Raw genomic sequence first — 16,915 nt, 5'->3', positions numbered from 1 at the left:
CTACAAATATTCACTCTTTGCATCAACTTCATGTAATTGTCAATAAAAGCCTTTGAGACTTCTGAAATGCTTGTAAGTAAACTTCAGTATTCCATAGTAACATCTGACAAAAATATCTAAAGACACTGAAGCAGCAAACTTTGTGAAAATTAATATTTGTGTCATTCTCAAAACTTTTGGCCACGACTGTATATCTGCATTGCTTGCTGTTTTAGGCTAGGTTCATGTATTAGCACTTTGTGACATCTGCTGATGTATAAAAATAGCTTTATAAATATATTTGATTTGATTTGAAATGCTTCAAAGGAGATAACCACAGATCTGTGTCACATGAAATCACAGCTACCTTTGTGCAGGTGGTTCACCTCTCACAAATCCACCTGTAATTTAGTGGGGCTTTGAGCGCCAGGCTCTCTGTAGATCAGAGATCAGAGAGAGACAACTCACACTGCCACTCTTGCCACACAGGCCCCCTTTAATTTGACCCATTGATCCTCCACGTGTCTCGAAAGGATCCAGCACTTTGGCACTGTCTTTCCTCGTCATATTCCCGAGCCGCCCAAAGTCTTTGTTTTCCTCTCTAACCGGAAAGCTGAATACCGGGAGGAAAGAACAATGTCTCTGTTTAGATTGGTTCGTTTCCTGAGTGGAGTTTGTCACTATGTTGCTTTTCCTCTAGTCCAGCAGTGACCTCCAAGGCCTGCGCTTCAGTAAAGGTCCAGTTGTAACTCAATGTTGATTATGGATTTGTTTTCTTCTGGAAAGCCACTCTCTGCATGAACTCCAAAGCCACCAGACGGCCACTGGAAAACACTACTCTCTGTACCTGGAGTCACAGTCAACCCTTTCATTTAGACAATGGAGAGAGCGGGAGAACGAGAGTGTTGGGGAGTGGAAATAAACTTGTTGTTTAATATTGTGATTGAGCTAGCCAGTGGTGACTGTAACTCAATAAGTTCTGCTGATGATGGGAGTGGAGCAGTAACGTAGGAACAGGTGAAGGCCTACTTTGGCTCTGTGTGGTTTTTACTGGAGTTCTCCATTGGCCCGAAGGTTGCTCTTTACAAGTTAAAACAGAGCACTAAGTGACAGTCTCTGAATCGCCCTCTTTACTGCTGCTGGTTAACACAAAATCCAATTCAAGAGTAACCCAGACTGGGATTTTAGCAGCAGGTCTCGTAAACACCTCAATCCAGGCCGCTGAGAGTGCGGTTGGAACACGATTCACACTCCCCCACCATGGACCATCCATACACCGAATTCCAATGCAGTGGAGGTCAAACACATATTTACAATCCTACCAGCACACTAATCAAGGCCTCAGCGTGAGCGGGAAACAAAAGACCCACCCAACACGACAGTAACGGTGGTTGCTGCACCCTAATGGCTGCTAGGGCAAGTCTATCATTTTAACTCATTAAGCTTGACTAAAACTGTTATAACTCTTGTCATTAAACCAAACAAGGGAGACTGTAATCAAGGCTGCACTTCTAACAGGATGTAACGATGGGCTGCAACGTCGTTGGAAGCCAAATCAGAAATAATTGGCGGTTAGCCGCCAGCATGTCACAAAGCGGTAATGATGTTTTGAATGACACGTGAGGTCTCTTTCTTTTGCCTTATTATTTTCCCTTCTAGGTTGTCTCTCAGGGCCTCATCCACCCCCTCTCCCTCCGTTCAGCTCTGGGACTCTGACTTTTCTCCTCTTTCTTTTTTTCCACACAAACCTGTCTCTGTTTTCTCAGGGGTTCTTTTGGCTGTGGCTGGCTGTCAGCAGGCCTGGAGATGGGAGCCTCACAGGAAGTGGTTAATGCAGAGGAGAAAGGCTGGGGAGTTGTGTTAGTGTGTGGGTTTGTGATGCAAGGCCTCGAGGGGATGGCCTGAGTAACATAAGCCATGAGCGCCAAGAGCTTTCTCTCTCTCTCTCTCTCTCTCTACTTCCATGTCTTTTCCTTGACCAGCTGGATCTAGCTCAGAGCACACGGAGCACACACCCCACAGCACCACACCAGGGCCAATGAAGCCCCCTCTAAAACAACAACAAGCCTCCCCGCAGCACGCATTCCTACTGAGGCTCCTGGCCCAAGCACACTCTCCCCATGTTTTCATTCGCGCTCTGATTTCGCTTTGTCCTCATCTTACATTCCCCTCCCCGAGGACATAACTGCCTCTTTGATGAGAGAGAGCGAGAGAGACTGAACCATTTAGTATGTTTGGGTACGACTGATATAATACTGTGTTCACTTATAGAAAGTCAAGGCAGGTATACAGTGACAGACACACATCAGATTCAAATGCAGTTCACGACTGAACACCTCTCTCTCTTCTCCCCCCAGATGCTGAATAGTACATATTTAATCAGGGCATTTCTGCTTTGACACCTACATGTCACTGGAGCATGTTAGACGGCAGGCTGTCTGAAGAATAGTCATCAGGATGTGACACAGACAAAGCCTTTAAAGCCTCAATCTTGCACTGCAGCCCAGCTGGTGCATTGCTTCACAATATACTCGGCACTCAACGGTTGTCAAAAATTGTTTATCGTCAGCCAGGGAGATCTGTATTGGTTTGTGCCAAGTGGCAAGGCATGAATTTTAGCTGCAGCTGCTGTCTTTTATAGGATTGGGGACTTACAATTATACTGTACTATCTGCCCCTGACGTTGTTGATTCCCCGGGATAAACCCATTGCTGCTAACAAGCGTGGAGCCTCTCCGTCAGAAAGGAAAAGTTTTCCCCCTCCTTATCCTTCAGCAAACCTTGACATTTCACCATGCAGACATGTGAAATATTTCTTAAGTCCTTTCACACCTTCATAGACAAATTGGATCAACCTATCGGTTAACCTTCAAGTGAAGGGGATAATACTCAACCACATTTCTAAAACATAAACCTTGTAAAGCCGAGTTGCACCCCACTGTTTTTTTCCCCTTCCTTTGACAATGCTTCATGTTTGACTCTTTTTCTCAGTTCTTTTGAATAGAGAAACAGTCTGAATATGTATCCTGAGTCCAAAACACAAGTGGCTCAATATGAACTAAAAGGGTATGCCAGCAGGTAGACACTCAAGTCTACTCTGCTCACTATCAGAGAGATAGAACAGGTGGGCGGGGAGGTAGTCACACAAGCAGTCACACGGCCAAAGGAAGTGATGCTTTCAGAGCCAATTAGGAGCCTCGGTGCAGCTAGGGCCCAGAATACACCAGTTGCAGAGGCCGGTATCCCAGACGTCATTATTTCTTTAGTAGTTAGGCTGGGTTATGTGAGTGTGGCCTTAGGATCACTGGAGAAGACATGATCAGAAGGTGACGGGGGCAAAGACACAGGTGGCGGGAGAAGAAGCAAACAAACTCAAATTGAAGCTCTAAACTACCCTTGCACAGACAACAAATGGACCACTCTCCCTGAGTCGCTCGCCGCTTTTCATCATGTCTTCATCTCCCAAAATGTTTGAGCAAGAGATGACAAAAGAGGAAAAAAGGCGCCAGGAGAGAAAGAGAGGGCAGATTAGGTTCTGTCAGATGACAAATGTACAGAAGGCAGACCTGTCGAGTAGACTCCAAAGTAGGGCATTCGCCAACGAGATAAAGGAGACCACACTCTGTTGTCATATCAAACAGTGACAGTGCAGTAGAAATAGTCCCACTAGTTGCTGTTAGCAGTTGATGTTATTCTTCAATAACACAGAACCCAAAGCAAATCAGGGGGAGAAAAATTGGTTTATTCAAAGAGAACACATAATAGATGTTATGCTGGGAAGTACAGTTGAAGTCGGAAGTTTACATACACTTAGGTTGGAGTCATTACAACTCATTTTTCAACCACTCCACAAATTTCTTGTTAACAAACTATAGTTTTGGCAAGTCGGGTAGGACATCTACTTTGTGCATGACACTAGTAATTTTTCCAACAATTGTTTATAGACAGAATATTTCACTTATAATTCACTGTATCACAATTCCAGTGGGTCAGAGGTTTACATACACTAAGTTGACTGTGCCTTTAAACAGCTTGGAAAAGTTCAGAAAATTATGTCATGGCTTTAGAAGCTTCTGATGGGCTAATTGACATAATTTGAGTCAATTGGAGGTGTACCTGTGGATGTATTTCAAGCCCTACCTTCAAACTCAGTGCCTCTTTGCTTGACATCATGGGAAAATCTAAAGAGATCAGACAATACCTCAGAAAAAAATGGTAGACCTCCACAAGTCTAGTTCATCCTTGGGAGCAATTTCCAAACACCTAAAGGTATCACGTTCATTTGGACAAACAATAGTACGCAAGTATAAACACCATGGGACCACGCAGCCATCATACCGCTCAGGAAGGAGACGCGTTCTGTCTCCTGGAGATGAACGTACTTTGGTGCGAAAAGTGCAAATCAATCCCAGAACAACAGCAAAGGACCTTGTGAAGGTGCTGTAGCTATGACTCCCGGACCGAAGTTCCTCACATGTCTCTGACCCATTAATCATTATTTCCCTATTATAGAAAAACAACTATTTCCATTGATCATTAATTACTACTTGACCTTTAGTCCTCTGCTTTGTGTATTTATCTTCACATATTTGTTCATTGCCAACATTTATCCCAGTATCATGTGTCAGACAGCGCATCAGTCATGTTCATTGTAGTGTCAACACAAATGCTGTTGACTGTTGTTTGAATTGTTATTTTATACTTACAATCTAGCAGTAGCAAACGTATGGTCTTTATTAGAGCAAGAAAGAAAGAATGAGAGTTGGCGACAATGGAACAGCAATAAGAGCTGTATGCATGCATCCCTGCATGTTTGTGTGTGTTTGTGTGTAGCCATTGTCTGAAGGCTTAGTTAGGGAAACAGAGAGGGGAGTTAAGGGGAGCATGGTGCTGCTTCTGCTAGCTGGTAGATATCTCTTCTCTAGCCCTGTTCTCTGTACTTTAGCACTCAGGCTGGGTCTGGGCCTGTGTACCGTAGAGCTGGGAGAGGTAATAGAGACTACTGGGACATAAGTTTTCCTGCCAGCTGTCTGAAGAGGCCCAGCCTCAAATCTCTGCTTCTCATCCCGGAGCTGTTACATGAGCCTAGGCTTCAGTGTTTCTCCTGCTGAATGCTTAAACCCAGCTAGGCAGGGCCTGGGTTTAATGGACGCTGGAGGCAGCCGTTTGTAGCATCAGCAACTGCCTCTCCGGGCACTCAAGCGCATTGGGTCATGGCGGGCTGCCCCGGCACAACCGGAGAACAGGTTCCTGGAGCTCATTGCCTGTCAGGCCCAATCCTCAGGCTGCCCTCGATCTCTCTTCACGGTCAACTAACAAGGCCTTACCACACTCTCTGCCTCTCCCAGACAGAGAAGGAAGAGAACAACAATGTTCTCAAGGTCTCAACACTCCTAAATGAAACAGCAGAGATGTTAGAGGTCGTCTTGAAGCTCAGGTCAACTATTTTTTTTCTCCTTGTCATGCAGTCATTTCACTTAGTTTTCTCAAGATATGTCCTGTGTCAAAAGCCATCCCTTTATTCTCTGTATAATGTATTGTAATTGTCTGCAGCAACACTGTGAGTAATGCAACATTCCACCTTTCCTTCATGGAAGACTAATCAGAATCCCCAGTCTACGAGATAAGCTATTAGCAGTAGGAGTCAGCAGATATCCCCCAGGTGAAATATGCCATTAGTAATGCTCTGGCAACTCCTATATGAAACTGCTGGATGAGTGTGATCCATGAAAGCAATCACAGATGGATGAGTCATTGCAGGGTTAAATCCTGCCAAGATTTCCTGGATTCCTCAACATGCACATCACATTTTCAGAATATTTGTAACGCGGAAGGTTACAGCACTGAATTTCCATTTCTGATGGATGGTAAGCAATGTATGAATGCAGAATGTCTACCTCTATGTTAGGGGTTAGCCATCCCTCTTCTTCCTTCTCATCTCTCGGGTCAAACACTCAGGTCAGAGTAAGAACAGAACTAAATATGGAGGACATGAATGAGATCTGTATGAATGAGTTTCTCTCCCTCACACATGAGGAGGAAGAGGTGGTGGTTATTCCTCTGGGCTGTGTGTCTCTAGGCCCAGCTCTGCGTCTCCATTCCCAGCTGTGTGACTCAATGCCTAGGCCCAGCTGTGTGTCTCCAGGCCCAGCTGTGTGTCTCCATTCCCAGCTGTGGGACTCGAGGCCTAGGGCCAGCTGTGTGTGTCCAGGCCCAGCTGTGTGTGTCCAGGCCCAGCTGTGTGTATCCAGGCCCAGCTGTGTGTGTCCAGGCCCAGCTGTGTGTGTCCAGGCCCAGCTGTGTGTGTCCAGGCCCAGCTGTGTGTGTCCAGGCCCAGCTGTGTGTGTCCAGGCCCAGCTGTGTGTCTCCAGGCCCTGCTGTGTGACTCCAGGCCCAGCTGTGTGACTCAAGGCTGGGCCTCTCCACTTCTCTCCTCTCCTCTTACCTTCATACTGAAGCCATTACTGCACCATGGGTCATGATATCACCCTGGGAGATTCATCTCTCATCCCAATGCCTCCTCCTCCCTCCATCTCCGTCTTCTGTTAGCGTTGGACTGACTAGAACCAGCTGCTGAGGCGAAAGACAGGTGACCTTCGGAGAGCGTGAGAGGGACAGTTGAATTGAACACTCATGTTCACTCATGTGGACAGTCAGACACACACACACACACACACACACACACACACACACACACACACACACACACACACACACACACACACACACACACACACACACACACACACACACACACACACACACACACACACACACACACACACACACACACACACACCATGATTTCCATCATTATCATTACCAGCCACTTCCCCAACTCCCTGTTATCATTAGACATGATGATGATTGCATGGATGAGAGTACAACCTCTCCCCCAGCTGCAGCTCGGTTCTAATTGCCTCACCTTGGGTTGTGGAGTGGTGAGACGGTCCGTCCGAAATGTTCCCACTGTGTGAAGGTCAAGCCTGGGCAACAAGGAAGATGTTATCCAAATGGCTTAACTAACTCAGAGCGAGGATCATACCTATTCAGTCCGATAGACAGGTATTTAGTACCTACATCTCTTAACATCAACAAATGAGATGCTTCTCTAAGGAGGAGTTGATCGCACAAATCGCTTCAGATAATGGATTACGTCTGATGGACGGCTGTTGCAGACACTAATTTCCAGACCACATCATCAAAAATCCTCCACTGTTTCCAAATGTGGAATGTACATTAAGCACTTATCTTGCTCCCGGACTGTTTGTTATGCTGCCCTCAGATTCAATTTGTGCACTTTTTCATTCTTGACTGGCCTTATCTGATGGTTCGCTAGCCTTAAAAAAATAAAAAAATAAACCATTTCAGGGTTCCCGAGTGAAAGAAAAGTATTGCCTTTTTGAGAGTGTGAGCACGCTTTTGAGATCATAGATTGAGGGAGGAGTGGAAAGAGAGGGTTTATATCCCAACAGTAAATTGGCTTTGGGGTTGAGAGAGAGACCTCTGTTTAGCCCTAATCAATGGGAGAAATTGGACACAGCTGGAATTCGCTGGTCAAATGGTGTTTTCTAACCTTAAGTTCTGCTCTCTATTTTGGGAGGTCTCGTGCTCGTCCGTTGACCCTGGTCTTCAGGGTCGGATATCACATGTGTTTTCGGGGGTGACATCGAAAGAGATACAGTGCTTCAAAGGTAACAGCCCCTGGAACATGACGCTCTCATATGCTTGAGATGCACTCTGGGTACCTAACAGGAAATAAGAACTCTTCTCAATGACACAGAAAAACAAGCCGATTTGACCACATCTCTTATTTCGAAAGAAAAACTTTGTGTACACACAAACATCATAAAACGTTTTCCTACATGGCTATGTAGTAGCTATTGTTGTATTCCATTAAACGTCTAACAGAGAATGTACACTTAAAAGCAGATGTCAACATGTTGACACAGACAATTACACTGTTATTACTCTTACACTGCCAAAACACATCCCTGTCTATTCCCTATAACAGCCTTGTTGGCTGGGCTAGATGCAAAACTAAGCAATCGTCCTACACTACATGGCCAAAAGTATGTGGACACCTGCTCGGTGAACATCTCATTCCAAAATAATCAGCATTATAATGGAGTTGGGCTCCCTTTGCTGCTATAACAGCCTCCACTCTTCTGGGAAGGCTTTCCACTAGATGTTGGAACATTTCTGCTGCTTTCATTCATTCACAAGAGCATTAGTGAGGTCGGACACTGATGTTGGGCGATTAGTCCTGGCTCGCAGTCGACTTTCCAATTCATCCCAAAGGTGTTCGATGGGGTTGAGGTCAGGACTCTGTGCAGGACAGTCAAGTTCTTTCACACTGATCTCGAAATCCATTTCTCTATGGACCTCACTTTGTACACTGGGGCATTGTCATGCTGAAACAGGAAAGGGCCTTCCCCAAACTGTTGCAAAAAAGTTAGAAACACATAATCGTCTAGAATGTCATTGTATGCTGTAGCGTTAAGATTTCCCTTCACTGGAACTAAAGGTCCTAGCCCGAACCATGAAAAACAGCCCCAGACCATTATTCCTCCTCCACCAAACGTTACAGTTGGCACTATGCATTGGGGCAGGTAGTGTTCTCCTGGCATCCACCAAAGCCAGATTCGTCCATCAAACTGCCAGATGGTGAAGCATGATCCATCACTCCAGAGAACGCATTTCCACTGCTCCAGAGTCCAATGGTGGCGTGCTTTACACCACCTCAGCAGACCCTTGGCATTGTGCATGGTAATCTTAGGCTTGTGTGTGGCTGCAAGGCCATGGAAACCCATTTCATGAAGCTCCCGACGAACAGTTCTTGTGCTGACATTGCTTCCAGAGGCAATGGTTCCTCAGCAGTTCCGTTCTGTGAGCTTGTGTGGCCTACCACTTTGCGGCTGAGCCATTGTTGCTCCTAGACGTTTCCACTTCACAATAACAACACTTACAGTTAACCGGAGCAGCTCTAGCAGGGCAGAAATTTGACAAACTGACTTGTTGGAAAGGTGAGCTCTTCAGTAAGGTCATTCTACTGCCAATGTTTGTCTATGAAGATTGCATGGCTGTGTACTCGATTGTATACTCCTGTCAGCAACGGGTGTGGGTGAAATAGACAAATTCACAAATTTGAAGGGGTGTCCACATACTTTTGTGTATATATAGTGTATATCCAAAGCCTCCCTTTAGAGAAACCAGCTGCATCCCAAAGAACCAATATCCTTGGAAATAAATCGGTATTTTTCCAATTCCGTTAAAATGTTTGAGTATTGCACATCTAGATGTGTGAGCTGCAGCTGAAGCAGGCATCGGCAGAACCCTATGGCTCTGCCCCTCTCAGAATCCATCTCCTTTAGAGGGGCTGGCAGCTCTGGTGGCTCAATCCCCAGCGTGAGTCAGAGAGATGGAGGACGGAACACATGTTTGCAGGCAGATTGCACATTCGGTGGGGAATAAATAGCCTCCTGGACAGCCAGACTCCACATTGTCTGGTCCACTCTACATCAGCCTGCCCTTAAATACATCTGTACAGGACCTGTCATCAATGCTTTCTTCAGTTTCTACTTTGGAAAAGGCCTCCCATCGCTCGGCGTTGTCCTCTGGTGGTTTGTTGTCTGGTGATGGCTGCGCTTCGTCGGACCAGTCTCAGGCTCTGTCTCCGGAAGTGAACATGTGGTAGTGTTTAGCTTTCTAATGCCCCGGGCCCTTCTGGCTGGTCTTTAGGGAGATATCTCATGGAAGACTACCAGCAAAATGATTGTGGCCCAGTCAACACGGCGAACGGCCAAGTGTGGAAGAACTCTGGTTATCAGGATCTCTCCAGAGCTTACCACGGTCCAAAACTCACATACAAGGCTCACACATACGCCAAGCCATCTTAAACTGTCCAAATCAGTTTCTATTGCTTGTGTAGTTTATCTATTTTTTTTAAATAAAATCCTTCATTCTATGGTTGGCTCCTCTGGCCTTAGTAAGCTGTTATACTCCCCTTCCTCTGGTAATGAAATGTAACTATTTTCCTGGGCTGGGCCTAACATGCATATGATTATCTTGGCCACGAAATAACTTTAGTGTTATTGTTTAACGGTCATTTGGAAACGTCTTTATTTTTCGGTACCAGTCTCCTATGTGTTTTTCTCCCTTGATATGTAGTTCCAACAAAGCATTGGGAAACTCTCTCTGGTTATATTACACTGACACATTCTTGTAGTCTGACTGACATGGTCAAGATCAACCAGAGACCTCATTTTCCCCCTGAGTGCTCCATCTGGCCTTGCTTTAAACAATGCACCGTTTTTGCTGTGAATATTAACCGACATGCTGCTCTGCAGAAGTCATTCATAGTTTAGTGTTATTTGTGTCCTACATGTACTCAGCATGTCTTACTCAACTTTAATTTATCTGTGTGTGATCGGAGTTCTCCATAAAAACTTAACGAGCCATCACTATTGGTTGTTTCAGTGAAAGGCTTTTCACTATGCAAGGCCCAGCTGCTGTCTAGCTCGGTTTACCACGTGCCCTGAGGAACACAACATGCTCCCACCCTGCTCATTCCTGTCCAAATGGACCTACCTCCTGATCTCATCGATAGCTCTCGCGTAGACGCTAAGTGCTACTTTTGGTTCGCCAATGAAAACAATTACTACAGCCTCTCGCTGTTAATTTGTGATTAAGATTGCATTATTGCCATGTGTCGGGCCTGACAGCCTGTCATAGGAATGATACATCCTGACGAGAAATGGGCCCCATGCTTTCATTGTGCCCGACAGCTCCAGCAAACCTGCTGGCTGCCAATTTCACCCCCTTCCTCTACCCACCACAAACTGCTCTCTCATAAATGGATTCATGGAAGATTGTATTAACAAATAAAGGGCTCTAAGAGAGGGATGGCGCTTGTTGTTGGAGTCTTACATCTTAGCCACTGGGCAGTCAGTAAAACACGTTTGGTGCTGGCAAGTGGTTTTATCAACTGTCAAGCCATAGCCTCAAGGAGAGGTTGAGCGGTTAAGGTTTTACTTGGCAATAGCATAACTCTATTTACTTGCAAACTTTTAGTTGGGAAGGAAACAAGGCTGATGACTAGTAGGAGTATTTTTTGGTGCATTTTCCCATTGCTTTGAAAAGGCCACCTGTAGTTATCCTGTCCACACTTCCTGGACACTGAATAAACTGGCAGGCACTATGTGATATCCCCCTCCAGGCCCCATCAGTCCACACATGGAGATATGAGGAAACATGCGGCGTGTGGCAGAATTGAATCAGTGAGCATGTATACTAGCAGATAGCAGCTAGATCAGGGATGGGCAACTGGCAGCCCCCGCCCGTTATGTAGGTCCACGGACCAATAAAAAAAAAAGTTTTGCACAATGTCCTTTTTTTCTGGATCTTTGTAGAATTTCGATCCATTTTGAGTCGCACAAAATTGTGTGTTCTCTACTCTGACATTTAATCCACAGATAGAAGGGGACACCTAGTTATTTTCTAGTAATCTCTCCTTCAGTAGTAGTAGTCTTCTTCTACGACTATGACTACTTCTTCTCTTCTGTGTACTTTATATGTCAGCAACCAACTTTAAGGTGCATTATCACCAACAACTGGACTGGAGTGTTCACCTCAGTTCATCTTTCAATCCCCCATGTGGGTACAGTGGGGCAAAACAGTATTTAGTCAGCCACCAATTGTGCAAGTTCTCCCACTTAAAAAGATGAGAGGCCTGTAATTTTCATCATAGGTACACTTCAACTATGACAGACAAAATGAGAAAAAAAAATCCAGAAAATCACATTGTAGGATTTTTAATGAATTTATTTGCAATTTATGGTGGAAAATAAGTATTTGGTCACCTACAAACAAGCAAGATTTCTGGCTCTCACAGACCTGTAACTTCTTCTTTAAGAGGCTCCTCTGTCCTCCACTCGTTACCTGTATTAATGGCACCTGTTTGAACCTTGTGAAGACTTACAGAAAATGTTTGACCTCTGTCATTGCCAACAAAGGGTATATAACAAAGTATTGAGATAAACTTTTGTTTTGTTATAAACTTATTTATTTTTTTCTAATTTTGTCTGTCATAGTTGAAGTGTACCTATGATGAAAATTACAGGCCTCTCTCATCTTTTTAAGTGGGAGAACTTGCACAATTGGTGGCTGACTAAATACTTTTTTGCCCCACTGTATATGCTCCTAAAAAGCAATGAGGAGATGGGAGAGGCGTGACTTGCAGTGCCAAGCGTAAAAAATATAACTAAGTTACATTTTAGTGCCTGGCTGCGCAGACACTTGTTGATGTATGGATGTGGGTACGCAGATCCACGAGCCACTGCGGCCCCTCATGAGTGGGGCCCCCACCCCCATCAAAGTTGCATATCTTTGAGCTAGATATAAGCTATCACCATCCCTCTCTCTAACCTATGCCGCTGCTGCTGCTTCTAACCCGAGCCCAGCAGGACAGGAAAAGCACAATGGGACAATATCATATTGGAATGGGGCTGTAGGTAGCCTAGGGGTTAAGAGCGTTAGGCCAGTAACCGAAAGGTCGCTAGTTTGAATCCCCGAGCCGACTAGGTGAAACATCTCTTGATGTGTCCTTGAGCAAGGCACTTAATAATTCCATCATTTCTCCTGTAAATCGCTCTGGATATGAGTGTCTGCTAAATGTAAAAATATATATATAATGTGTCTGTTTTAGAGGACAGCTGAGGGTGAGGACAGCTGAGGGTGAGGACAGCTGAGGGTGAGGACAGCTGAGGGTGAGGACAGCTGAGGGTGAGGACAGCTGAGGGTGAGGACAGCTGCGGGTGAGGACAGCTGCGGGTGAGGACAGCTGCGGGTGAGGACAGCTGCGGGTGAGGACAGCTGCGGGTGAGGACAGCTGAGGGTGAGGACAGCTGAGGGTGAGGACAGCTGAGGGTGAGGACAGCTGCGGGTGAGGACAGCTGAGGCGCTGGCGAATGTTTCAACAGCGTCCCACAGAGAGTGTGAGGTAACCATGTGGAACATCCAACTCGCACAAGGTGTGGGGGGGGGGGGGGGGGGGGTAACCAGGGTCCCGAAATGGCCCATCGTTGTCCCACTTACTGCCTGCAAAAAAACATAGACGTCCCTGTGGGAAGATCAGTGATTCCTGATGTTTTATTTTCTCTGGGCCTCTAGTTTCTTTGTCTGAGGCTTGGTCTCCGTGAGAAGCTCTTGGCCCATGAACAAGGCTCATCCAACCGTCTCACTGCGCTTGACCCGGGGCATTATGAGTCCACGATGTCATCGCCAGGGGACTTGTCATGGGGCACTTCACCTAATCTGAGCGTTTTGAATAATAGGCTGTATCCAAATGATGCGGAGAGAAAAGTGGATACAGAAAATAATTCACCATGAAATGCAGTGAAACAAGATCTTTTCACAGCCCTGTAAAATCAAGGGCCTCAAACTCATCTCCTCGGATTACAGTTTCACAACATAAATATATATATTTTTTCACATGGAAGTCAGAATTGGATAATTCATTTTTTACACAGTTTTCTACAACCATGTACCAATTATTAATTTCTTAAACCGCCAATCATACATTTCTTTCAGCCCAGATGTTCATTGAACACATATAGGTTGGTCATTATTGAACACTTACTGTATGTAGGTTTTCAAAACATTGTTTCACTCCTATGCAAGATGTTTTAGAATTAAGGCTGGTTTACATCATGTAAACAATTGTCGTAGCAACATCATGAACATTTTATTGTTGTCCGATATCAGACTTGCTGTCATTATGAAGAAGTATAAACACAAAATGACAGCTTCTGCTGCGTCAAATAGCATACCTTCTCTATTTTAACACCAATAAACCCATCCATTTTCAAATACATTCAGTAAATGTCAACCTAGCAAGCCAGGCAACTAAAAGCTAGCTGCCTAACCAGTTCAAATGAGTTTTGCTGACAAGGTCTTAACTTTCGCTACTTTTGATGAATTATTACAGGAAAATAAACCCCAAAAAACATCATCACTTACAAGGTAATGGCGAGCTTACAGAAAATACATTTCTGCCACAGTGTGATGAAATAAAAGTAGGCAATTCTGTCAAGTAGCACTATGTCAAAATTCACACTTTAAAATTCAGAATATAACTGAGGTCTGACTCTATACTAGTTTTGAGGGGTTAAATCATATTATTGAATCACCCGCCCTATTCCAGCAGCACAGTGTATAGTATAAACAATATATTCCCTGAAGTGTTGTGTTGACAAACTGCCTGGTAGTGAGGCTGAGGCTGGTTGTGTTGGGTGCCTCAAGCAACATCTTCTCCTCTCTACCGGCTCAGGAGATGCTGTTGCCTCTTTGATTGTTTCTTCAAATATGCAGATACTTTCTGGGGATCTGGTTGTTTGTTCTGGGTATTTCCTGGGAGACTCACACCTTGGGCTTAAATAAATAGAGGAGTTGTGATGATTAGCGGCGAGGCGGGCTGCCACTCCCATAAGCCATCTTGAGTGGATGGGGTGGGGGGGACCGAGGAGTTTTCCTCTCCTTCTCCTGCTGCCGCTGCCGTCTCCACCTGGGTATACTGTACATTCCTTCCTCCCTTCCTTATCTTTCTCTCTCTCCCTCTCGTTTTAAAGACAGTATGCTCACTCCCTAGGGGTGGCTCCCAGACAAAGGGGTCCTGCTAGTTTATATGCATACGTACCTGTATGTGTGTATGTAAATAAGAATTATTATTATTTAATTATTATGTGTGTAGAGATAAACTTAATAGGAACGATTGGCTGACACATAGTGTCACCTATACCGTGCGGAATCTCCCTGACACACTGTCATTAAGATTGGGGCCGGTCTCCTGAGTCGTAGGCTGCTTGTGTGCTGCCTGCCTGTCTGTGTGCTGCCTGCCTGCCTTTGTGCTGCCTGCCTGCCTGCCTGTTATGCTGCCTGCCTGTGTGCTGCTTGCCTGCCTGTGTGCTGCCTGCCTGCCTGCCTGCCTGTGTTGCCTGCCTGTGTGGCGTGTACCTGCCTGTGTGCTGTGTGCTCAGTGGAGCAGCAGTGTGTGGCTCTCTCCAGGATTACGCTGGGAACACAATTATCTCCCTGGCTTTGGGAGGCTGACAGAACGAGCCTTGGGGAAGGGGAGCTGTGTTTGTCAACTATCTTACAACACGCACGCACACACACACACACACACACAAGCTGCTGCTGCAGGCTCGCTCCAGCAGACCAGGGCTTACATTAGTATTATACATGAATGTGTGAGAAACTAATATGGAGGGCCTAGCTGCTGGCATCTAAATGGTGTAGATGTTACCTGGCAGAGTCTTTTTAGAGTGTAAAGCTTGGTTTCCATTGGCTTTAGAGCCCAGTTGGATGAGTGTGTTCCTGTGTTGGGTTAAATACTCTTTCATTACTCATATTCTCCTTTAAACACCACTGTGTCTTTGTTTCTCCATATGTGTACGGGTCTCATGCATAGAACCGTAAGGCTCCCAATGTGTATTGTCACCTAGTGTGTTCATAATGTGAATGTACATTTTCAAAATAAACCAGAATAATATATATTATTGAAAATACCAAACTTAAGCAAACATTTAATCATTTCTTATGGGTCAAGGCCATTGCTGCACTTTCCATACACCAGTTATGTTCCTCAGAATTGAAGATGCAATTCCTTCCTTCTACAGTGAAACATGAGGTGGATGAGACAGACGCCAGGGTGACGCAATTCAAGAAAAAGGCGAAGGAGCTGCGAATCTTGGACGCAAAGACGGCACAGAATTTATGTAAGTACTCATTGCCCCTTTACCAAGCTTGTCCATCTGAGAAAAATGTCACTATGTCCCAGGAATGGTATAATTGAATTGTGAAAACTGGTTATTAAAACGTAAATTGAGGCTATATGCCACCAGAATTTGGGCTCAATTAGGCACAGTGTGTTTTACAAATGCATGTTACATTCAGAGTACATGTGCCATATAACTCTGCATATTGGGCAGTTGCACTGTAGGACAGTCAACACCTACTAGTATTTTTGCATTCAGGGCACAATGTGTTTTATCAGTCCCTCCAGGATTGAGCAATTCTGTGATTGCAGAATTCCCCGCATATTATGGGAAGTATTGACCCTTCACTGCACTGTTATCACATAAAACTGTTCGATCTCCACATTACAAAAAGTGTGCAATTTCAACCAATCACTGCAATTTAACCGCGTAAAATTGTTCAATCAAGTCCACACGTTAACAACCTTTTTTTGGTCAGAATTGCCGTAGCAAAATCAAGCATTTTTGCCCGTGGAGATCACTAAAAGAATGCAGCGAAATCCTGGAGGGACTGTTTTCTAAACACATATTACATTCAGAGTATGTGTCATATAACTCATCTAGCACATGGGGCAGTTGTACTGTAGGACGGTCAAGCTGTTTTGTTCGGCACTTATGATGACTAATGTTCTTAGGGCTATTTGCATACCCTACAAACAGGAATTTTGTTTTACCTGAGCTGTGGGTAAGTGCTTTCTTGGCAATGTGCTGGGGGTCATCGCTGCTACAGATGGATGAAGTCCCAGCCCCCTCTGATACCATTTGTAAAATCAACACAGAACAGGATCAAGAGACAGCACCGGGCGTTTGTTTTGTGATTATCCCTAGCAGCAGGTGTGGACCATATGCTGTGAGCAACACCATCACTGTATCTCGCTCCACCTCTGACCTCTGACCTGCTAGACTTCTTCCTGCATCAGATGACGAAGAAGGCTTGCCTGGAATTCAAACGGAATATCTCTTTGTTTTTCTATTGTTTGACCTAACTAACTTATCAGTGCAATGGAACAATATTCAGTTTGGATTCCAGTTCCTCTTTCTTATAGTAGCATAGCCAGAATTTTGCCGGTTATCAGTTATCGATGGATGGCTTATGCCTTACCAAGGAGAACCCTCTGTCAC

General features: G+C 45.0%; 1 protein-coding gene across 3 annotated transcripts in view; it reads left to right on the top strand.

Annotated features, from left to right (window-relative positions):
- Positions 1-16,915, top strand: part of diaph2 (diaphanous-related formin 2) — a 708,741-nt gene that overhangs the window by 355,784 nt on the left and 336,042 nt on the right. For all 3 annotated transcript variants that reach the window (XM_071399170.1, XM_071399171.1, XM_071399169.1), the window contains one exon: positions 15,656-15,754. In XM_071399170.1, the coding sequence (XP_071255271.1) occupies positions 15,656-15,754 (99 nt within the window). The remainder of the gene's footprint in view (positions 1-15,655; positions 15,755-16,915) is intronic.

The sequence above is a fragment of the Salvelinus alpinus genome, chromosome 4, assembly GCF_045679555.1.
Source record: "Salvelinus alpinus chromosome 4, SLU_Salpinus.1, whole genome shotgun sequence".
NCBI lineage: Eukaryota > Metazoa > Chordata > Actinopteri > Salmoniformes > Salmonidae > Salvelinus > Salvelinus alpinus.
This window is presented reverse-complemented; position numbering and strand designations above follow the sequence as displayed.